Source organism: Macaca mulatta, chromosome 17 (assembly GCF_049350105.2).
Source record: "Macaca mulatta isolate MMU2019108-1 chromosome 17, T2T-MMU8v2.0, whole genome shotgun sequence".
NCBI lineage: Eukaryota > Metazoa > Chordata > Mammalia > Primates > Cercopithecidae > Macaca > Macaca mulatta.
Window position 1 is genome coordinate 106,402,179 of NC_133422.1, and position 22,575 is coordinate 106,424,753.

Sequence of the window (22,575 nt, forward strand, 5' to 3'; positions counted from 1 at the left end):
ATAATTTTAACTTTGAGCAACATTTTTATCATAATTATAGGCTTTCTTAAAGCATTTATGCAGATTGTTGTTACTCAAAAGGGGGTTTATTCCATTTTGGTATAAACTACCCTTTTTTTTTTCTTTATGAAATCACTCTTTGAGTTCCTAATACCCAGTACTCTGCCAGAGCTGCAAAATGTAAATAGCAGGAAGCACTTGTCTTAACAGTGCTATCATTGGGCTCCCTCTCATCTTGTCCCTTATTGCCCCATTGACGTGGAAAAGAATAAAACTTATCTATAAAAATAAACATTTGACATGTTTAGAAGCTTCTGGATTCCTCTCAGAACACTAATGTTCCTGGGAGGCTAACACATTTTTGTACCCACTTCACAGATCAAGAAATTAGGTCCTGGAGGTCTAAACCATGACAAAATATTCCGTTATTTCATTTTAGAACCATGAAACATTAGATTCAAAAGGTGGATTCAGAACCCATTGAGTTTGGCTGCCCTATTTTTGTGCTTGGAAAATTGAGGTCCTGGAAGAGCGAAGCACCTGTCCAGGGTCATGCCCAGACATTTGCCAACGTCGAGCTCAACAGGCACCAGTGTAGTGAAATGTAGAGTGAATTATTCAGAGGCTTTAGCATCATGCAGAATCAAAGCCAGAAAAAAAAAAAGCTCCACCAACTTTTTCTACCAAGGAATCTTTATTGTAGCTCCATGAGCATAGACCCAACAGGAAAGAAGGGAAAAATCTCCTCACTAGACATAAAAATAAAAACAAAAAGCAAAAAAAAAAAAAAAAAAAAAAAAAAAAAAAAAAGCTTTCAGAAGTGTGTGAGAGATGGAAAGAAAGAGCATCAGAGAAAGGCAGAGAGGGGCTAGCCCAGAAAAAGAAGCAGCCAAATACCACCAGCGAGGCTTTGCCCCACGTTCTGTGAGGACGAAGACAGAACCTGCTTTTCATCACCTTTACATCCCCAGGCCCAGTACAGTGCCTGACACATAGGAGGAGACTGGGAAATGTTTCTGAAATGAATGAATGAATGAACGAATGAATGAATGAATGAAGAAATGAATGAAGATCCAAAATTTTTAAAACTCCCCAAGCAAGTAAGAGGTAAGACCTCCAAATCCTGTAGTTTATGAAACAGGATATGTGTATTCCAATTGCACTTTAATTCTGGTCCATAAATAAGCCTTTATGAGCAAAGGCAATAAGACTTTTAGATATGCCCACTGTTCCCACAAAAGGCCAGTTGGGTTGGGTTACATGTGACAGAACATGACAGAGTGTCGAATTTTAGTGACTGTAGATGTTTAAGGAGTTCTGAGAAAGGAGCACTCAGAAGAAAACATTGAAATGTCAACATAGGTCAGGGTCTAAGGTGCTGCAGACAAAGACCTCTGGCTAGGAGGCGATGCTGGATGCACAGCACATACCACACTGGACACACCTTTGGGGTTTTCCCTAAGAAAGTAAGGTGTTTCTTGGCCTGACCTCACTCTCTCCACCACCCCTTGAGTCAGGGAATCCATGTGAGTGGGTCTGCCAAGAAGATCAAGTGAAAAAAATTAAGAGTCCTCCAGTGATGTTTTGAGTGCCAGGTCTAGGTGCTTTTACATTCATGACATCGTTCAGTTGTCACAATAATCCTACCATGTAGGATTTAATATCTCCACTTTATGGATTAGAAAATTGAGGATTAGAGAAGTTAAGTTACTTGGCCAAGGACACACAGCACAAAACAGCTGAACAAATCCAGGCTCTGGTGCAGAACTGGCTTGTGCTAGTGCCCATGTTGTAATCTCTTCATTTATAAACAGACAGCTGAACACCTGCTGGGCACCAACCAGTGCCCCAGGCAACTGCAGGTCATGAAGCTGTGACCTTGCCTCCAAAGACTGCTGGCTAAAGGCTGGAAAGTCTGGCTAAACCTATTCATGTGCATATCACCTATAAATTAGCATAGTCAATAAATACCAGAAATGTTACAGTTGTTTTAACTTTTCAAATGAAATTTGTTTTTATTGTGAATTAATGACTGAGAAGGCCCTTTTTCCTATATAACATGGATTGTTTTTATTTTGTATAGCATGTAATATTATTATGATATTATACACACACGTATCAGCAGACTCTCCCTCTTTTGAATGACAATTACTCAAACTCACCCCATTGACAATATCTAACTCTTTGGTGAAGTCTTTCAATAATTGCATTTGTGCTTCTATATTCAAGGACTGGAATAAAGTGAAATATTGACCCTGGTCAGCTCTGATTCAGAGAAGATTTTGATACACCATTGTATTTCTATTCAACAATTTGTACATTCCATTCTAATTGCATCTGGCTTACTACAGAGGTTGAGTGTTGAGAAAAAAGAACGGGGCAAGGGAATATGAGAGGGAAGCTTGTGTTCAGTTAAACATAAGTACAGAAGCTCAACAAACCAGTGAAATTCATTATTTTATGGCTCATCAGTTGGTTCAGCTTAAGTCCTTGGATAAACTGCATAGAAAAATATTACCATGATAGTTAAATTACTGCCTGTAATAAAGAATGGGTAAGTAGAATCTCAAGTTATATAATTTTTTTGCTGAAGTAAATCCCAACAATGTAAAAGCCCCCTGACCTGGGTGATGACAAGCAAATGGTGCCTGAATGTGAAGGTCATATTTGGCTTTAACTGATTTCAAACAAACAAAAACCAAAACCAAAAACCCTCCACTACAAATGATGATTTCAGAAAGTTATTTCAGCCCTGGAATCACCTGTAATGAGAGCATCATCCTTTTACCTGCATCCTCTTCATCCTTCAAGCTCCCCCACCAGGAGGCCTGACCCTTCCGGGATTGCACAGCTGCACCCCACAATTCAACACTGAAATCCCGGGGTTCCTCCGCCACACCGCAGGGCACATCTGCCCTGAGCAAGTGTTGCCTGCCCCTCCCTCAAAAGACCTAGGCCCAGTTCCACCTCACAGCTGAAATTAGACATCCAGTGCACTGCACACACCCTGGCAGGGACACTTGCTGAAGTTGACACCTGTCTGAGTCAACCCCCACCTTCCTGAACGGCACATGCACCTCGGTAGGAGACGAAGCAAAATTCGGTGGGAAAATAGTGAACTTTAGCCGGAAGGTGAAAATACATTTCTTTTCTGTACATTTAGAATTAATGAATCCTATAGACCTGTGGAAACTGCTTGTAAACATCTGATTTTTCCATTAAAATATGATTAAAATAAATGGCACAGAGAAGCTTTAGTTATTTTTACAACAGAACCCCTCCCCCCCCCGCAGTAGAATATTTATTCCGTATATTTTTAAGAGGGCTTGGGGGGCATTAAATTATGCTTTGATTGTATTCCATCAATGAAAATATAAGACACAAACATCTTATTTCTTATAAGAAACAAATAAGTACTTATTAACTGTGTTTGCATTCATGGGACACACAAATGGTCTCAGGCTGAGCTTATCTAGTAAAGAAAATTAAAATTAGTGTTTTGACTTCTATTCATTGTAAAGTAGATACCAGCCTAAAGATTCCTAATCAGTTGCAAAATACCTATCATGAAGGAATATGCAATGCAGAATGAAATCGCTGTCCTCAAGAGAAAGTTCTGAGAATTATTTTAATCTACATAAGGGCAAATTTGCCTCCCATCACATTTTGTAGTAAAATCCAAAGTTTCATTTTGGCCTTCCAGCCCCAAGTTTAAGTTCCCAAAATGAAGAGTTGGCATGATGGTTATTCAAAGAAAATTAGAAAAGAAAAGGAGAAGTGTGAGTTAAGCACGAAGTCAAATGCAATCAACGTTGTAAAAATCGAAAACCCAGTGATCTGCTGTGATGTGGGATCAGAGTCATGGGGTGCCTGCTGTTCCTCGGTGCGGTTGGTGTAGGATTTAGACATCACCATCAAGAGGTGAGAATTTGGGAAGACATTTCAAGGATGATGGAAGCTCTGAGTGAGTGAACAGATACTCTTCGCACAGAATAATCCCCCGTGGCACTGGTTTGCCGGCAGAGCAGAATGTTTGGGACCTCACCCAGCAGCCACGCACGGACATAAATCGTTCTCAGCACGAGAAACACAAAGGCCGCAGGATCCCGCAGGAGCTGCAGCGGGTGGGGGTCATTTTTGGACGCTGCCACCCTCAGGAGTTCCAGTCCTTCAGGCGAAAGGGGCAGATCAGGCCTTCGGGGAGGACCCTTGCCTGGGAGAGGGAGGGCAGTGCCCCGGGGGCCGCCTCCAGTGCGGAAACAAAGAAGACGGTCTTCTGAGCGTCCGCCCTCCACGCCTTGCCGCGCAAGGACCCCGCGCTCTGGGCCACTTCCTCTTGCAAACCACGAGGAAAAGGCAGTTTCCACCCAGACGGCCGGCTGCGGGCGAAGGGAATAAAGCGCTGCTGCCGCTGCGCTCTGCACTTGGCTCTGGGCCTGGCGGGGGTCTGGCGCGGCCGCGGATACCTGGGTGACCTCGGCCGTGGTTGCCGGCTCTGCTCCGACAACGAGTCTTTTTATTTGTCGCCTCCCCCTTCTCACCACCGAGGCCGCAGGAGAGGCTCGCTGCCGGGGGCCGAGTTCGGTGGACAAGGGGGCAGCGCCCACAGCGAGCCGGCAGGAGGGAGGCGCGGGGCCGCGCTTGGGGCCTGCCGCTGCGCGCCAGCCTGGGCAAGAGCCGCCACCTTCTGCGGGCGAAGCGGGTCAGGACGCAGGACGGCAGTGGGGCTGGAGGCGGCTACTTGGGTCCACACCCCCATGCCCTGCAAGGCTCCTGGGCCCTGCTTCTCCTCTGCCTCGCCGGGAGAGGAGCAGCCTCGGTTTTACAGAATTTCAAGGCAGCGTCTCCAGCGCCCCGGGCGAGGCCACGACATTTAGGAGCGCTCGCCTTCGCTGCGCTGTGTACCGTGTACACACTGGCTCCGTGCGCGAGACCCCGATGTGGGTTAAAACTCCACTTCACAACCCCCATTGATACGGGTTTGACATCTGTTTGCCAGAGTGTTTTGCACTTAGCCTAACACCCGCTATTAAGTGACAAAATTGTGGCAGCCTGTCAAAGCCAGCTGACTGGCAGCTGCTCCGCTTACAAAAACCATTCAAATATTTGCAGGTTTTGAAGGTTTGTGCAGTGTTGTACCCAATCTTTCAGCGACTTAACATGTAAAATATAAGTCAAAGTTTTAAATCTGGATTCCAAAATGTTTCCATTTTCCATACAAAAGGAGAAAGCTTTCAGGGAACCTGCTGGAATGGGTCCAATTCCAACATGTCTCCGCGTTTCCCGCCACGAAATTCCTGCACAAACCCGGTTTTTTAAAGATGTCAAGGACCAACTTCCTCTTGTTACCCACATCTTGGAGGACTGAACTAAATTGACTTAAACTCCAAGGGAATACAGTTTCTCAAAAGTAAATTTTTTAAAAATCCCCAAGTAAAGAAACGTACCTGTTTAATTTTGCTTTTGACACTTAGACCAACGTCCCTTAGGGGAAAAGCGAGGTTGTTAGGAAGAGTATTCTTAGTCAACATCTGAGCTCTGGCGGCTTCCAAAACACTCACTCCTCCACTCGCACTTCTAAATAGCTTAGTCCGATTAAGAAATAATTTGCAAATGACATAGTGTTTCTCTAGATTAAGATCCATCGAGTGAAGTCATGTGGGGTTTTTGTCTCTGAGATTAGAGCCAGACAGACAAGGATCTCCTGCAAACTGCAGCTGCCGACAATGAAAAAAAAAATTACCCTGCGTTTGTCCGGGGGAGATGTGTGCGTGGGTCCGCGCGCCCCGCACCGACACTGAGGGCTGGCACACCCTTACTGTCTTCAACTGTGCTGGACTTGTGTGTCTTTTTTTTTTTTTTCTTTTTTTATGTTGGTAAACATATTTCCTTGGGTGGGAGGGGGTCACAAATCCTCTGGGCAAACGTGGGGTCGTCATTTTAAAAAAAAGCAATGAGTTTGCTTGTGATACATTTGCAAGGAGTCGCGAGGGTGGTGGTCTTGAGTCCGAAGTGCTGACAGCTTCACTCAACTGTGGGGAGGAGGCAGAGAGGAAGGGTGGAGGCAAGAGACCCAGACCCCGAGAAACAAGTGGGGCTCCAGCCCAGGCGCCTCACAGAACACATTTTCTCCTCCGCCTTCGACTCCGCGTGGGCTAGCCCCGCGCTAGGAAAGGCAGGCAACTCGGTCCTCCGAGGCGAGGCTGGGGCTCTGCCTGCAGAGGGAGTGACAGTGCGCCGCGAGGGTCCGCGCCCCAGGCGGGGGTGGCCGCACCACACCAGAGCCCCGCACAGCCCCGCGGGCCTCCCCTCCCACAGTGCGCGCCTGGAACGCGGGCCTGCCTGGCTGAGGGCCGTTTACCTGGAGAGCTTTGTGTCCAAACACTAATCTTTAGACACTGCTTCGTTCAGCAGCTGCCGTTAGTCGTGAGGGCACTAGTATGGGGATGGGGGAGAATTCAGGATCCCGTCGCAGAGTAATATTTTAAAAAGGGGGGGGAAAGAAAAGAAAGCCCAAACTGCTCCCCAGGGGAGGCCTGGCGCGGCGGCCACTGACACGGCGTCCCCGCTGCGAGCCAACAAAGCTGAGGCGCTCCGCCGGAGGACAGAGCCCAGCGCGGGGACCGGCGCGGGTGGGAGTGGGGGCGCGGCGCGGAAAACCTCTTGGAAGGTCCGGGTGGACACGGGACGGGAGGGGGGGTGACATACTCCCACCCAAGGGTTAGAAAAGGCGCGGGTAGTAGTTCCAGGCGAAAATAGGCAGCCCTCTGTGATGACAGAATTGACAACTATTTTGGGGGGGAGGCGGGGGTTGGACTCCGAGTCCCTCGGGACGGAGGCGCAGGGGAGCAGGAGGGGCGCCCAGTCCCTGCAGTTGCCTGGGCCGGAATCCCGCAAGCCAGGCCGGAACGCGGGGGCGGGGGCGCCGGCGCGGGAGGGGGGCCCGCGGCGGGAGGCGAGAGCGAGCGAATGGGGAGAGAAGCGAGGAGCAGGAGGGGACGCAGGGGAGAGGGGACTGGGGAGCGGCGAGAGGAGGACGGGAGACGCGGCTCCACCTCCCAGCTCAAAACGGCGTCCCAGCTGCTCGCAAACCAACTGCTCGATTCTATTCACTGTCGAGTAGGAACAAAAAAGTGGCTATTTATTAGAATACTTGTTTGGTATTGTTCCGCGCCACACAAAAGGCGTTTCATTATGTGGAGGGATCTCCTTTTTCCAGAGAGAAACAATAACTTGAAATTGTCTTTAAAGTCTTTTCTATCAATAATAAATTTCATTTTCTTGTCTCTCTCGCCTGCAGTGTGTGTGCGCGCGCGCGAGGCGAGGAGAGAGGCGCGTGTGCGAGTGAGTGTGCTAGCGGGGGTGCGCGTGTGAGTGTGCGCGTGTGTGTGCGTGCGCGTGGCACCGGCGCCCGCGGCTACGGGGCTGGCGCTGCCGGAGCCGGGCCGGACCAGGGTCCGAGATCTACGGCGCTCTGGGCACGCTGGCCACCCGGTTCGGAATGAGTCGGGGCTCCGGGAGGTGCCCGTGGGCAGAGCGTTAGGGGCGCGGCCGTGCCGGACCCGCCCTGGGGACCCGCTGGAGCTGGAGGAGGAACTAACTGTAAGTGTGTCTCGAACTTGCGCGGGGGCTTCAACCCGCCCGGGGCTGGGGAGCCGGGCGGTAAAGGCTCTCGGGAGAGGGGCGCGGTGACTCCACGGTGACTTTCCATGAAGGAGGATGGGGTGTCTCCGCAGCTTTGGGGCCCCGGGAAAGAACAGGTGGGTAGATGTTGTGGCCACGGCTAGCGGACTCGCCGCGGGGCACATTTGTCATTTTCTTATCTGTGCGTTCACTCCTCCCCCGATCCTCGGCTTTTTGGATTGGCCGCCGCCCAATGGACCCAGACTGTTTCTCTCTAAGTCGCCATTTTTGGGGAGGGGGAAGGGAGGTCGAGCCTGTGGATTTGGGGGAGAGGTTCGCGTCCGCCACAGCTCCGCGCCCCCTCCCCGCCCCTCGCGGCTCCCCCACCCTCGCGTTCGGCAGCGCCAGGCTGTGCTCTCCGCGGTGCACACCCGGCCGCGCCGAGAACTAAATCCGCGGGCTGAAATTACGTTTTAAAAATTAACATGTTGAAGCGTGTGCCATTTAGTGAGAGGTGTTTTGGGCAAGGAATCAATTTAACTGTGACTGACCGACGGGCTTGACTGTATTAATTCTGCTACTGAAAAGAAAAAAATCAATGAGCCTCAAGCCTTGGACTCGCAGAACTGCCGGTGCCTTTCCGGGAGCCCCACCAGCGCGGCCCACGCCTCAGTCCCGTCGCCCTAAGGTGGGATCCTAGCGCCCAAGGGAGGGCGCCCCAAGGCCTTCCTAGGAGGATTGAACCCCGCGCGGGCGCACAGTTCCGTGCGCGCGTCCTCCCTCCTCCAGCGAAATCGTACCCGCTTTGCCTCCTCTTGCAGCACCGCGCGTGCCTAGGCTCTCGGTGCGCGCAGCCGGGAGTCTCCCCAACTAGTACCGCAGAGCCGCCCGCTTCCGACCCCTCGTTCCGCGGGTTTGAGCCTCCTGTGGAGAGGAAAGGTCAAGAAGTTTCAAAGGTGAAATGGATTTTCGGCGGGGGCTGGTGCTGGAGTCAATGGGCAGGGCGAGGCAGGCCTGGCAGTCATTGACCGGAGCAGGGACCCGGCTGGCCGCCTCCCCTTGCAGGAAACAGGTGTTTGAACGCGATAGCGGCCGCCAGTCAACTAACGCATTAAACGCTCGCTTTATAACATCGATTTCCTGGAGTGTGGTGGGGGCTGCGTTCTGGAAGCTCCTTTGTGAAAGGCGGGGTTTGGGGGAATTGCCCCGATGGTACCCCAGTTGGCGCAGAAGGTCCCCAAAAGCCCCTGTCACCGCAGCATCGGACAACGGGGCTGCCCAGGCGGCTGGAAGGGCAGCTTTTCCCTCCCGCTGGGGTGGAAAGAGGAGCCCTGCTCTGTTCCCCACCCAGGACAATGGTCTTGTTACCCCGGCCTCCTCCCCTGCACTTAGGGCCTGGCATGCAGAGAATGCCCACAGCAGAGGGGGAGGCCTCCAACACCTGGCAGGTGTCCCCCGACGAGCTCCGTGTGGTTTGGAAGGGTGGTTAAACCGGATCCAGGAGGAAAGCAATTCCATCCCTACCCACATCCCCTGGGCCCTACCAGGCTTCCTCCCTGGCTAGCGCCTCTCCTCCATGGGAGGCAGGCCAGGTGGCAGGGCTGGAGCAGGCAGGCATACAGGAGATGTCATGCGTACCTGTGAGGATGAACAGAGAGCCTTCAGATGGCCTAGTGCTAGGATCTTGTTATCACTGTCATGAGAGCAGATGGAGCCCTGTGGGGAGGCTGCCACGAAGGCAGAGGGAAAGGGGTTGGGATGGAAGGGAGGAGGCTGGCACCTGGGCGCCTGGACTTGCTGGTCCTAGTCTCCCTCCCCGCAAGGAAGAGGAGGCCCCGGGAACCTTGCCCTGGCTGTGCTGGGTCTGAGGGAAGAGGCTCCAAGTGGCAGATCTTCCTGTGCCTACCTGCCTGATGGCAGAGGATACACCACCTGAGAAGGCAGGCTGTAACCAGCCTCTACTCCAGAAGCAAATCCGCCTGTGTGTTCTGAGCTTTGAGCATAATTGTAAATAGCTGAAAATAATGAAAATGCATAGAACCCCTACTCTGAAACCCACGAACTCCTCCCCTCCTGCCTGATGGGGTCCTTTGTCTGGTGGGGCTCCTCCACTCCCCAGAGCCATGGGAGATGATACAGGAGGAGTCAGTTCATAAAGGGACAGGTGGCCCCTGGGGAGCCAGAGTGGCGTGTTCTGCTGGCAAGAAGAGGTGCAAATATCCCTTTAGCTGGTTTAGCAGAAAACTCACCTATGTTTGCCCACTTTTTCTCACTGCCCCTAAGTTGAGATTTAGGGTCAAACACCATCCAAAACAGGGTTCTTTCTCTGCCTGATCTGCCAAACCTCCCTCTCTCATTTAGGTGGCACTCTCTCCCCAAAGCTAGTGTCCCGTCCTGTGGGGTATCCGACCCTTTCAGGGTCAGCACAGGCCATTCCCGTTCCCCCTGTCCGAAGGATGCGGCCCTGTATCATACAAATGTGCTTTCCAAAGAGGCCCTGTACCCAGGTAATCACAGGCCTTCACCCAACCTGAGGGAAATCTGATTTCTGCTCACAGGACAGCTGGTTTCTGCCTCCTCGAGGTAAGATAAATAGCATTCAAATGGGGCCAAGAGGCCCTCTATTAGCTCAGCGTGCAGGGCACTGGTGCTGCATTAAAGCCCCATCCCACAGCCTGAAGATTTAAACAGAACCACTTTCCCCATTTGCTGTTTTCTGAAGTAAGCAACCCATGCGACTGAAAGGGCTTGAAATTGTGTCAAAGTGATGTTTTAATCTCATTGAAAAGTGTATTAAAGGACAAGATGTAATTTATGTGAGATGCTTCGATGAAAGCAGAGATTGGAGTGGATGGTCCTTTCACTCGTGTGAACCTCGTGTCATGTTTATATTGAAGCCTGTGTAGCTAATCTAATTTGCAATAACAGGGATGGCCTATAAGAAAAAGCATCTCTGATTTCACTTTATTTCTTTTCATATAGAAATTCCCTATGACTTGTCTCCTCTTGTGACTGATGCCTTTTCCATTTGAGGGCTAATGAGAGAGGATGGAGGAAGGGCCTGTTGACTCGTAGCTGCTGCACTGGCTTGCAAGTGGCTCCTGGTCACTGGCTCACTGAGACTAAGCTGGTCGTGGCACTGGCCTGAAACGCTGTTTTTGATCCTGCGGAGTGAACGCTACAGCAGCCCTAGAATGTCAAATCCCACCTGCTCCTCCACACTCTGGGCAGCAGGGGTGAGGGTGTCTGTTACAGGCCAGACCGGTTTGTTTCTCCGCAGAATTTCGGCTTTCCTGGTTTAATCAGATGTCCTGCACTCTTGGACGTTTATAATTGGCAGTTTTTAATGGGAGTGGTTATGAAGCTGTCTCAGATTCAGAAAAGTCTGATCTTGTACCGGCTCTTTACACTATTACAGAAACAAAACACACCTAGTGCTCAGAGAAGGCGCTTCGTGTGTTCAGGATGGCATCGAACACAAGCATTCTCCGTCAATAAAAAACAACATGCGTTAGAAAATTACAACTTTTGTACAACGTAAAAAGGTGTATTCAAACTGTTAATTACGGGGGTTTGTGTAAATGAAACTTTAGCAGTGACCCATTTAATTTTCCCGTAATTACTGACAAAATAAGACAAGGCTGAATCACAATACGGTATGTTTATCTTGAAGGAGAATATTGCGCTGACGTGGTTAAACCAAAGAGTAAGAGCAAAAATTTAAAAGGGAGGTGCGTAAGTATAAAAAGTGCACAAAAATCACACCCTGAAACCATCTGGGTTTAAACCGCGGAAGACGCGGCTTAGGCGGCTTCTCTAAAGAACCCGACCAAATTTGAAAGGCGCAGGCATTTTTTCCTCAAAATCCGAGGCTCAAGAACCATCTCCTCTGGCAGGGTCCAGTCTCAGCTCCGCCTCTTGCCTCTTCACCCACTTGGGCATAACTTTTGCGGGTCCTAGAAATCTGGGCAGCAGAAGAGGGAGGGGAACGCTCCAAGCCAGCAGCCGCACTGGGCGTGCACCTGCCACGCGAAGCCAGAGGTTGGACGACGCCGCCGGCCAGGCGCGGCTCCCGGGGGACCCCGAAACCGCCTGTGGCTCAGGCCTTACTTGGCAGGACGAGATGGGGGCGTGAGAGGAGGGGTCACTGTTGCTCCCTCGCACAATAGACTTCCCGCAGGCGAGTGCGAACGGCCTTTTGCTTCCTCCTTCTTTTCCAGGACCCTTAGTGGCAGGAGGGGAAGGCAAGCGGCCCCAAGGTTTAAATTGCCTGTTTCCTGATACAGCCACAGGCCCAGCAGCGGCTCAGCCTAGGCCACCGGGTCCAGGCCTCTGGGCAATAGGCCCGGCGCCCCCTCGAAGCACCCTTTCCCGCCGACCCCGCAATCTTCACTGTGAGAGTGAGGGCAGCCTGTGGTGCCCAGAGGCGCCGGGCGCTCGGCGCACCCGCCGCGCCCACAGCGCTGGGGACCGACTAGGGCTGCCGTCAGCCAGGGGCGCTGTGCCCATTTGGGTGGCACTCTGACCTGGCGAGGGGTGGAAGCCCAGGTAGAGCTCGTGTCTTTAAGAGCCACCCGACAGAACTGCGCACTACATCTGCGCCAGCTGGGCTGGGTGGGAACAGCCCGTCCCGGGGCGTATAGGGCAGGTAGGTAAATACTCTGCGCCCATTGGGTTGGGTGGGAAATACTCCCGTGCCGGGGCGTACAGGGCAGGTAGGCCCAGCCGAGAGTCTTCTCGGAAAGTTTCCCACAAAAGAAGGGCCGGGCAGGCCGAGCGGCAGGAAAAGCCGGTGCTCGGCGGCGAGGCCCGAGAGGCCTGGCACCCGGCGGCCTCCCAGCTTTGCTCAGGTCTCCCACCGCCTCTCTCCAGAGCCGCCCGTAGCTCCGTGGGGCGGAGGGCGCAATGCCCCGCTCTGGTTCCAGCCTTTTTCCTCCCCTTGTCTCCTCTTTCATTCATAAACCTGGTGGCTACAGACGCAGCTTGAATATTGACGTCTCTCCCCCAACTGCTCTGCCGTTAACCCAATTACAGAATTCATCAAGAACTGTGTTGAATTATCTCTTTCCATACAGTATCAGCATTAGCCTAATTAAAAGCTATAATGTCTGATATAATGATTAAATCGTTAGCTCTGCTGTAGGGAAGCAATATTTTGTTTTCCCTTCAATTAGAAGCTGATTGAGGTTTTCAGAGCAGGTCAGCTGTGAAATTTGAATTATATGTGTGAGTACTGCTCACAGGGTGAGCCCCTACTCCAAAGCTCCCAGAGCTTCTCCAAATGCTTTCACCCAGAGAGCTCGGAGGCACACAGTACGCGCCCGTGCGCACGCGCGCGCTCGCACGCGCGCGCACACACACACACACACAGACACGCAGTTGTTTGCTCTTCGATTGTAAATGTGCGACTCTCCACACGAATCGCCCGAAAGAAAGCCTGGGTCGCTTTTGAGGAGAAGGAGTTTCTTGACCCTTCCCCGCAAAAGCTACAGGAACAGCCTCCAAACCAGGACACCTAGTCAGGCAAAGGAGAGAGCGGTGCGCCGGCACGCTGAGAGCGCATGGAGAGGTCTGCTCTGCTGCTATCCCTGATGGCTAGGGCTCTCTTTCCGTTCTCCTTCCACACACCCCTTTTCCCTGGGCTGTTATTATTATTTTTTTGCTTCCTTCAAAACCAAACCAAACCACCAACAACAAAAACTTCTGTGCTACTTTGGCTTCTCCGGCTTTGTTTGGGAACAGTGGAACCAAGTTAGCCCAGGCCAGGGCGCAGATGATGGACTCAGGGCGCCCAGGGACCCGAAAGAGAGCAGCACTCCTCAAGAGCCCCCTGGCCATCACCCGCGCGCCCTGGAGCGTCCTCACCCAAAAGCGCGCTCCAGGCCTTCAAACAAGGCCTCTGACTGCCAGAGCGGGTGAGGGGCGCAGAGGCAGCAGAGAGCAGAGGGACCCGGTGTCTCGGCGAGGGCGGCGGCGGCCAGCAGACGGCGATCGAGGCGCGCGCCACGGCACGGCCCGAGCAGAGCGCCGCGGGGTCTCAGGCCAGAGCCGCGCGGCCGGGCCCGATGCCTCTTCGCCCCCCCGCGGGAGGAAACCCGGCCTTCTCCGCCCGCCCTCTCGCTGCGGTGTCCCCAGCACCCCCGCCCCGCCCCCGCGCAGTCCCCACCGTCGTGCTCCCCTCCCTCCTCGCCCTCACTCCGCGCCTCCTGTTGGCAGAGATGGCCTCGAAGGCCTCTTCCAACTTGAATGGCTCTTTCTTCTCTCTCCCGCGCTTTCTTTGCCGCCTTCTCCTCCTCTCCTTCTGACTACTCTTTTCTCTTTCAAAAGCTCCGCCTGGAAACTGGCGGCTTCCTCTTCATCTGCCTCTTTTAACTGTGGCCTCGGCCCTCTGGGGCGACACCAGAGCGCGGAAGCCTGAGCCCCTCAGAGATCGGGGGAGGCACCTACACGTGGCCTCAATCCTCCACCCGGCCCCAGAAGCCGCAGGAGCTGAACCCAGGAGGGCAACCAGTTGTCGAGCGGCCACGTGTCCCTGGAGGGTGTCAGCAGGACAGGTCGACTTCACCAGGACCACGAAAGACAGGGCACAGTTTCTGTCTTCTTTCACTGTCCTGCAGAACTCCTAGCTTGTCCATCGTGCTCCTTGCTTGGGACTCGGGACTGACACTGGGCACAGAAAATCCACGTCTGGATGCCTCAAAGCTCCCTTTCATGCTGGGGGGGGGGGCAGGGAGGGGGGACAAAAGCTAAAAGTGCTAATTACTCGATAGAGACAGTTTAAGCTAATGGTGTTAAAGTCCAGCACTCAGCACTCAATTTATTTGAAAGTTGAGGGTTCTTGCATAATGGCTTAATCTATCGCATACATACAGGCATATATGTGTGCGTGTAATTTCTAATGATGGCTTGGTTCCGGATTGTCTTTGAAGATGATGACCACAGGTTACATACAACAATAGAAAGTGTCCTTATTTATCCACATTTCTAAGTTGATCTTCGCTTTGGCATTTTGAGCAAAGAGGCACAATGAAGTTTTTGAGTTGCCAAAAAGCAAGTTTGGTCAATCAACAGTGAGAGTACCCTTGGGAATAGGGAAGTCGGTGTTCAAATCTCCAGGAGTCCAGCTTTTGGGAAAGTACTGGGCTTGAAGGAGGTCCCTGCCAACCTGGCTGGAGGTGGAAAGGAGAAGGAGGTGCTTTTCAAACTGATTTTGGACTGTCTTCTCTCTTTTTAAAGAGTCACTGAGGAAAGAGGTTAGAAGGAGCAAGAAATTGAGGCTTCCAGAAGCCATCGATCACCAGCAGGAGTTAATATGATGCTTGTCAATCCTCATGCCAGGAACGAAGGCACAGAGGTCTAGCATGCAGTGCCCTGTGCTGCCTAATTGGCACTGTCTGCTGCTGCCAATCATTTATTGCTTGGCAACAAGTTACACCTGCAGCTTTGGTTTAATACTTATGCAGGTGGCCACACATAGTGTGTGCAGCCGCTTTGGGTCTAGGGAACATCTCGTCACTGAAGAGGGCTTATGGAGAGCAGCCTGAACGTTGAGCACTAGTGTGATCTCATACGATGCTAAACCATTTTCCTCCTATTTAGATGCTCTGAACAACAAGGGTAACGTCGTATTTGGAAACAATTTTCCAGACTATGGTAGAAAAAAACTAGACCATTTCAAAGTCAGCTATCCAAGTTCCCCAAAGCATAAAGCATTCCTGCAAAGCACACTGGAGTGCAGGGTGTTTATAAAATAAATTGCTCCATTGATATGGAAAATAATGTGCCAAGCCTGATTCATACAAAGCATTTTCAGGGAGTCTTAAGCTATTTAGTTTAAACTCTAAATTGAAAAGCAGAGGAAAGAAATCTTTCAACTGCTAAGTGGATAATATAGTTCATAATTTGTAAACCATTTCCTTTATTTCAGTCTTGCTGACTTTCCATAACACACTGGATCTCACTGCACACCCATTGCCTCCTAAATTATCAAAGAAAAAAATGGGGCTATAGCATTCCCAAACAATATTCTTGCTCCTTTTTGTTCATTCACAATGTAACTGATATTTGTAGGTAGTGCATGGAACAAATCAAAAGATTTAACAAACTCGACTGGTGAAATAAGAAGGTAGTTGGAAACCCAGTTTATAACCTAGATATTTAGTGAAAAAATAAAAATGAAATGATGTTCCCTTTCTAATATAATTATATATTATTTGATGAATTTACTATTAAATGCTGAATGGCCTGGAATGAAAGCAGTTTAATCTGCAGAGGGATCAATTTGCTGTTGCACTTCACACTGTAGCAACCCTGCAATAATAAAACAAACCCTACAGTAATAATCATAGCAATTGAGAGGAAATAAAGCATTATTCTTTTACCTTGGACAAGCAACAGGGTCAAGAAATTCACAACCTCAGAATTTTTTTAAGAGGAAAAAAAAGGTGTCACGTGTTTGCTGCCCCACAGACTCAAACATACTATTACTCCTATTACGGTTATCATCATCCTTACTGAATATTCCTACTACAAGACAGGCAGACACGTGACATGCGGTGAAGGTTCTACTTTACCCGCCACCAATCTCCATAAGCACTCTCATCTCAGGGTGCCTCGGTGAGGACAGAGGAGGAATACTTGGGCTCAAAAGAAGTCTTTGGACCACTTTCAGATCAGTCTGGTGGAAACGGTAGTGTGAGCGCTATGATACTTGAAACTGAGTTTGAAAATCTCTTTCACGTTCCCAAATCAAAGCCACTTTGAGGTTTAAGAATGATAACCACAGGTGAATGCCTTACTCTTTCCACGAGCCAGGCATTTCCTTTGCATGATGCAGACCTGCGACTGTGACCTGGTCCTGAGGCCCCGCCTTTCATTCGGTTTAGGTGGCCCCGCGCAGTTCACGCAGTTTTCTCCGTTCTTAGGCAACCAGCTCGTGGGAGATTCACTCCAGAAAAGCCTGGGCCAGATCATTATTTTGCCATTCAACAAACTTTTTCAACTGTTGTTCAGGAACTAGATTCCAGATAGATCTTGTTGTGTTCGGCCTTCCTAGAAATTCCTTTTCCAGAGGAAGAAGATCCGGGTTGGGAAGACTGCGTGACTATGGCCCCGGCCTCATTAAAAGACTCCTCCCCCAAAAAGTTTAGGGCTGATACTAAACGAAGCAATGGAGCCATGCCCACACATATACGCCCCCTTCACCCGAATTGTGGGGCCTGGACTGCGAAGGCCTTTGCTGCGAGAGCGGGCACTGGCGAACTTCAGTGCACACCGCGGCCAAGAGCCGATGCGGGGCGGGGGGTGGCTGAGCCGCCTGATCCTTGCAGAAGAACCTGCAGGGGCCCTCGGAGGGTCTCCTCTGCGTCCAAGGGAGCGCCCCTCCTTTTCAGCACTCGGGTGAACTGAGGGCGACGTGCCAGCCCCGCACTCAACTTTCCCCTTCCCTGCAGGCACAGAGTTGGCCGGCGGGGGCAGAGGAGGCGCTGGGTCTCCACTGCGCCTGTTTAAACCTGGCCCGGGGCTGCGTTTCCTCCCCCTATCCCCGACGATCCTTTCTTAGTCTTTGCTTTTCAACCCAATCGTTAATCACTCGGAGCGCGCGGGCAGGGAGCGGCGAGGAGGGCGAGCTTGGGGTTCGCCGCCGACGCCCGCCGCCGCGCGCGCGCTCAGGAAGCGGTGTGGCTGTCACCCCCTCCCGGGCTTCCTCCCCCCTCCTTCCTGCTTTGCTCCCCCTCCTTCCTCCCCTCCTCCCCGCTCCGCCGCCCGCGCCCAGTGTATCTACTCCCTCCCCACGTCACTCGCCAGCGCGCCATGCAAATCACCGCCGCCGCCGGCTCCCATTGGCCACGGCGCGCTCATTTAATGGCAGCCCGGGCCCGGCGTATGGCTGCTGGGCCCCGCGCGCCGCCGGCCCCGCGTGCGCCTCCGCTCCGAGCGCACGGCCCCGGGCAGGCAGCCGGCAGCCCATCCCGGGCTCGGCGGCCCCGGCTCTCCGGCCCTCTCCACGAGCCCGCGCTCCTCCTGCTGTCCCCGGGCCCCTCCCTGGCTGCACCGTAATCGCCCCCTCCGGGCCCCCCTGGGCCTCCTCCCGCCCCCACCGGAGCCTGGCTCCCCCCGGGCACCTGGGACCAGCACATGCCCAGCGCACGCGGCGCGCCGCCCTGCTAGAAGTTGCAGCCCCCGAGTTGGAGGCCGCTGAGGACCGAGCGCAGGAGGAAGGAGACAGCGCACGGCGGCGGCCCGCGAGGAGGAGACAGCACACCCCGGGCCGGGCCCAGCGCACTGCTCCCGGCCCCAAAAGCGGAGCCGCAACTTGGCCACGACTGCACCTGTTTGCACCGCTCCGCCAAGGGCGCCCGGGCTGCGGTGGCGGCGAAGACGGCGACCCGGACCGTCAGCCTCTTTGGCAAGTGATTTGTGCATCAGGAGAAACTTTCCACCTGCGAGCCGAACCGGCGCCGAGTGCGTGTGTTTCTGCCTCTTTTTGTTGTCGTTGCCTCCACCCCTCCCCATTCTTCTCTCCGCTAGGACACCCCCGCCCCCGTCTCGCTCCGTCTGAACTCCTCTCCGTCTCCCCCCAACCCCGACCGTCTATGCTCCAGGCCCTCTCCTCGCGGTGCCGGTGAACCCACCAGCCGCCCCGATGTACAGCATGATGATGGAGACCGACCTGCACTCGCCCGGCGGCGCCCAGGCCCCCACGAACCTCTCGGGCCCCGCCGGGGCGGGCGGCGGCGGCGGCGGGGGCGGAGGCGGGGGCGGCGGCGGCGGGGGCGCCAAGGCCAACCAGGATCGGGTCAAGCGGCCCATGAATGCCTTCATGGTGTGGTCCCGCGGGCAGCGGCGCAAGATGGCCCAGGAGAACCCCAAGATGCACAACTCGGAGATCAGCAAACGCCTGGGGGCCGAGTGGAAGGTCATGTCCGAGGCCGAGAAGCGGCCGTTCATCGACGAGGCCAAGCGGCTGCGCGCGCTGCACATGAAGGAGCACCCGGATTACAAGTACCGGCCGCGCCGCAAGACCAAGACGCTTCTCAAGAAGGACAAGTACTCGTTGGCCGGCGGGCTCCTGGCTGCCGGCGCAGGCGGCGGCGGCGCGGCCGTGGCCATGGGCGTGGGCGTGGGCGCGGCGACCGTGGGCCAGCGCCTGGAGAGCCCGGGCGGCGCGGCGGGCGGCGGCTACGCGCACGTCAACGGCTGGGCCAACGGCGCCTACCCCGGCTCGGTGGCGGCGGCGGCGGCGGCCGCGGCCATGATGCAGGAGGCGCAGCTGGCCTACGGGCAGCACCCGGGCGCGGGCGGCGCGCACCCGCACGCGCACCCCGCGCACCCGCATCCGCACCACCCGCACGCGCACCCGCACAACCCGCAGCCCATGCACCGCTACGACATGGGCGCGCTGCAGTACAGCCCCATTTCCAACTCGCAGGGCTACATGAGCGCGTCGCCCTCGGGCTACGGCGGCCTCCCCTACGGCGCCGCGGCCGCCGCCGCCGCCGCTGCGGGCGGGGCACACCAGAACTCGGCCGTGGCGGCGGCGGCGGCGGCGGCGGCCGCGTCGTCGGGCGCCCTGGGCGCGCTGGGCTCTCTGGTCAAATCGGAGCCTAGCGGCAGCCCGCCCGCCCCAGCGCACTCGCGGGCGCCGTGCCCCGGGGACCTGCGCGAGATGATCAGCATGTACTTGCCCGCCGGCGAGGGGGGCGACCCGGCAGCGGCAGCGGCGGCCGCAGCGCAGAGCCGGCTGCACTCGCTGCCGCAGCACTACCAGGGCGCGGGCGCGGGCGTGAATGGTACGGTGCCCCTGACGCATATCTAGCGCCTTCGCGACGCCGGGGACTCTGGGGCGGCGACCCACGAGCTTGCGGCCTGCGGCCGGCTCCCGCCCCGCCCCGGCGCGGCCTGGCTTTTGTACAGACGTTTCCATGTTCTTGTCAAAAGGAAAACACTGGAGACGAACGCCGGGTGACGCGTGTCCCCCACTCACATTCCCAGGAGCCCCTGGCGACCGCCGGGCGCTGACACCAGACTTGCGTTTTAGACTGAACTTCAGTGTTTTCTTGAGACTTTTTGTACAGTATTTATCACCTACGGAGGAGGCGGAAAGCGTTTTCTTTGCTCGAGGGGACAAAAAAGTCAAAACGAGGCGAGAGGCGAAGCCCACTTTTGTATACCGGCCGGCGCGCTCACTTTCCCCTGCGTTGCTTCCGGACGGCGCCGACCGCCCGAGCCCAAGTGACGCGGAGCTCGTCGCGTTTGTTATAAATGTAGTAAGGCAGGTCCAAGCACTTACAAGTTTTTTGTAGTTGTTACCGCTCTTTTGGGTTGGTTTGTTAATTTATACAAAGAGATTACCACCACCACCCCCTCCTTCAGACGGCGGAGTTATATTCTGGGTTTTGTAAAACTTTCTGTATCTGAGCGTTTCCATTTTTTTTTTTGATTTTGTATTATTTCTTGTAAATGCATTGTGAAAATTTTATTTTCGGCGTTGTAATGCGGGGAGGAGAATTCAGATTATGTACATAGTTTCCTAAAAAGCCTTTCTTCTTAAAACGAAAAAAGACCCCCCACTCAAAATGTTTTGAGTAAACAAATTTAAGAGACAGAGCCCATTTTCCCCATAAATTTGAAACATGCTATTTTTATGTGCATGTTTTATGAGTTCAAAATGCAATGAGGAAATCTGAAAGGGAAATTATCTGTATGAACTAAAAGTAAGGGAGCCCCGGGGAATGGGAGGACAGGATTTTCAAGGAACCTTTTTCAATGGAAGAGAAGGAAGTTAAAACCTATAGGTTATTTTGTAGAGCTGAAGTGTTAATACGGGCCGAGAAATAAAAGTATCTTTTGCTCCGGCTGTTTCACTGCGGGCGGCTGAGGCTGCTGAGCTACCTTGCTGCAAGCGGGACGCCTTCCACCTGGCTGGGCGTCTGCGCCACTTTGGTCCAGAGGAGGGAGGAGGAAGAGAAGACCCCAGTGGCGGGACCCGGGACCAGGCCATGGATGAGGGACAAAGACCAGGGCAGGTCACGGGTTTCCCAATTCCCCAGCAATAAAGATTTCGAGCAGAATTTATCTAAATGTGTTTCAAGGAAACACAATCGCTGAACCAAAACGTACTGCAGCCGAGCCCCCTCCGTCCATCCTCTGCCCCTCCCTCTGGTTTCTTTCTCTTGGGAAAACGGGCAAAATAATTGTGCTGGATTCTCACACACAGAGAGAAATATCGACCATCACCCTCCCCCGCGTGAACTGGGATGCAAATTGCTAGCCGATGTGAACGCAAAATGCCTTGTTCATTATTCCTGACGAGATCTTGAGGTTGTTTGATGCTTTAAATTTTTTAATTATATTATTTTCTAGGTGTTTATTGGTACATTGCAGTTTTTTTTCTGAAATTTAAAGTTTTCTGTAAAACTTTGTCTTCAAGTAATCTGACAGCATTAAATATTGCATTTAAAAATTATACTGTAGCAAATACATTTAAAAATTAATCACAACATTAAGATGAAATTATATTTTTAGAAAAAAAAAAAAAACTTTAAGCCCAGATGGAAATACGTTGATTTCAGCAGCCTTAGGCTTCCCCCTCATTTTCTCAACACCTTTCCTTGTCCTGGAGTGAGTATGGACTGTCCGTTCAAAAGTGAGCCTATACTATAAGTTTAATGAGAACCGAATTCAGCCTGCATTCGAAAATAGCTTTAAGTATAATGCTAATCTGACTATTGACATGTGTAATTTTGGGGAGTCATTTTGATAATTTTGCTTAAACCACTCATTCGTTAAAGTGATTACAAAAAAAGTTCAAGAATGATGTCCACTGCTTTCTAACAAGATAATAAAACCCCCCTCTTTCCTTTTTCTTTATTTTTATTTCTTTTAACTATTTGATCCTTTATGAAGCAGTTGTTTCTGGAAGTGTCTGGGTGCCTATGGATGGCTGAGCACCACTACGACTTAGTCTGGGATAAGGGCCTCCCCAAGCCCCTCCGGGAGATGATTTGGGAAATTCTAATCATCTTGTTCTGTTAACTCACTGGGACCTTGAGGGTTTTCTCTGAAATATACAGACTTAAAGGACTCTCTCTGAGGTTCTTTTGACTGACGTCCACTCTCAGTCTGGCCCCTGTGCTCCCCTGTGTGTACCCTGGAGTTTCTGTGTCCAATTATTGGCATGTAAGTCTTGGCTCAAGATTAGGATGTGAGCCCCACTCTTCAGGCACAGACTATGAAAAGTTGAGTTAGTGCGCCCGGGACGCCAGGCAAGCCGCCTGTTGTCTCCCTGGAGGATGCTCTTACCGTTTGGCATTTTATTGCAGGTGCTTCGTACACAGTCAGATGAAATAGCCAATGCCAGGTGCTCCAACCACCTTATTTCCTTGTTTTGTTGATTAGAACAACGCGGAAAAAAGCAAATATAAATTTTTTAATGACTCCATTTAAAAATATCACAGGGTGGGGTGCAAAGAAATTAGCTGAGATTCATTTCAGGATTGAGATTCTATCCCCCCTTCCCCGCCCCCAGCAGTGTCTCTCCAATTCAAATCAGTGGAGAAAAGATTACAGTAGGCCCTGAGCCGACTGTGAATTCGGTGCTTGGCCAAGGTAACACTCATCGTATTAACGGAGTGAAATACTATATGATGATAGTTATTATATTATACGACGACTTCATTCACTTCCCAAATCACAGGGTGGTGCTTCTGTCGCTTAGTCCAATTATGTTTGCAACCCGTGTAGGGAACGCGAACAGGAGTCTTCGAGGCCTGGTGCAAAGTTTGCATCAGTTTGTGCGGGGGCGACGGTGTGACTTCGTAAATCTGCCATTGCGCTCGGGTCCTGCCCTTCAAACTGAGGGTAGGAGAGTTTACTTGAGGGTTTTTTGTTTTGTTTTGTTTTGTTTGGGCCTTGTTTTTCAACTCACCCGCCCCTTTGTTGTTGAGATTT

The 22,575-nt window shown here is 52.6% G+C and overlaps 2 protein-coding genes and 1 non-coding gene across 3 annotated transcripts in view; all 3 read left to right on the forward strand.

The window, feature by feature from the left end:
• LOC144336198 (uncharacterized) overlaps nt 1-22,575 on the forward strand; it is a 228,380-nt gene that overhangs the window by 179,128 nt on the left and 26,677 nt on the right. The gene's annotated exons all lie outside the window — the stretch shown is intronic.
• On the forward strand, nt 2,623-2,683 carry LOC114673614 (small nucleolar RNA SNORD44). The gene has a single exon (XR_003724391.1). It is a non-coding gene; the product is annotated as a small nucleolar RNA SNORD44 (small nucleolar RNA).
• On the forward strand, nt 17,512-21,490 carry SOX1 (SRY-box transcription factor 1). The gene has a single exon (XM_015121465.3). The coding sequence runs from the start codon at nt 18,269-18,271 to the stop codon at nt 19,439-19,441; it is 1,173 nt and encodes a 390-aa protein (XP_014976951.2). The 5' UTR covers nt 17,512-18,268; the 3' UTR covers nt 19,442-21,490.

What these genes read in the sequence shown, in the direction of transcription:
- SOX1 (XM_015121465.3), top strand. Translation starts at nt 18,269, where the DNA reads ATGTACAGCATGATGATGGAGACCGACCTGCACTCGCCCGGCGGCGCC.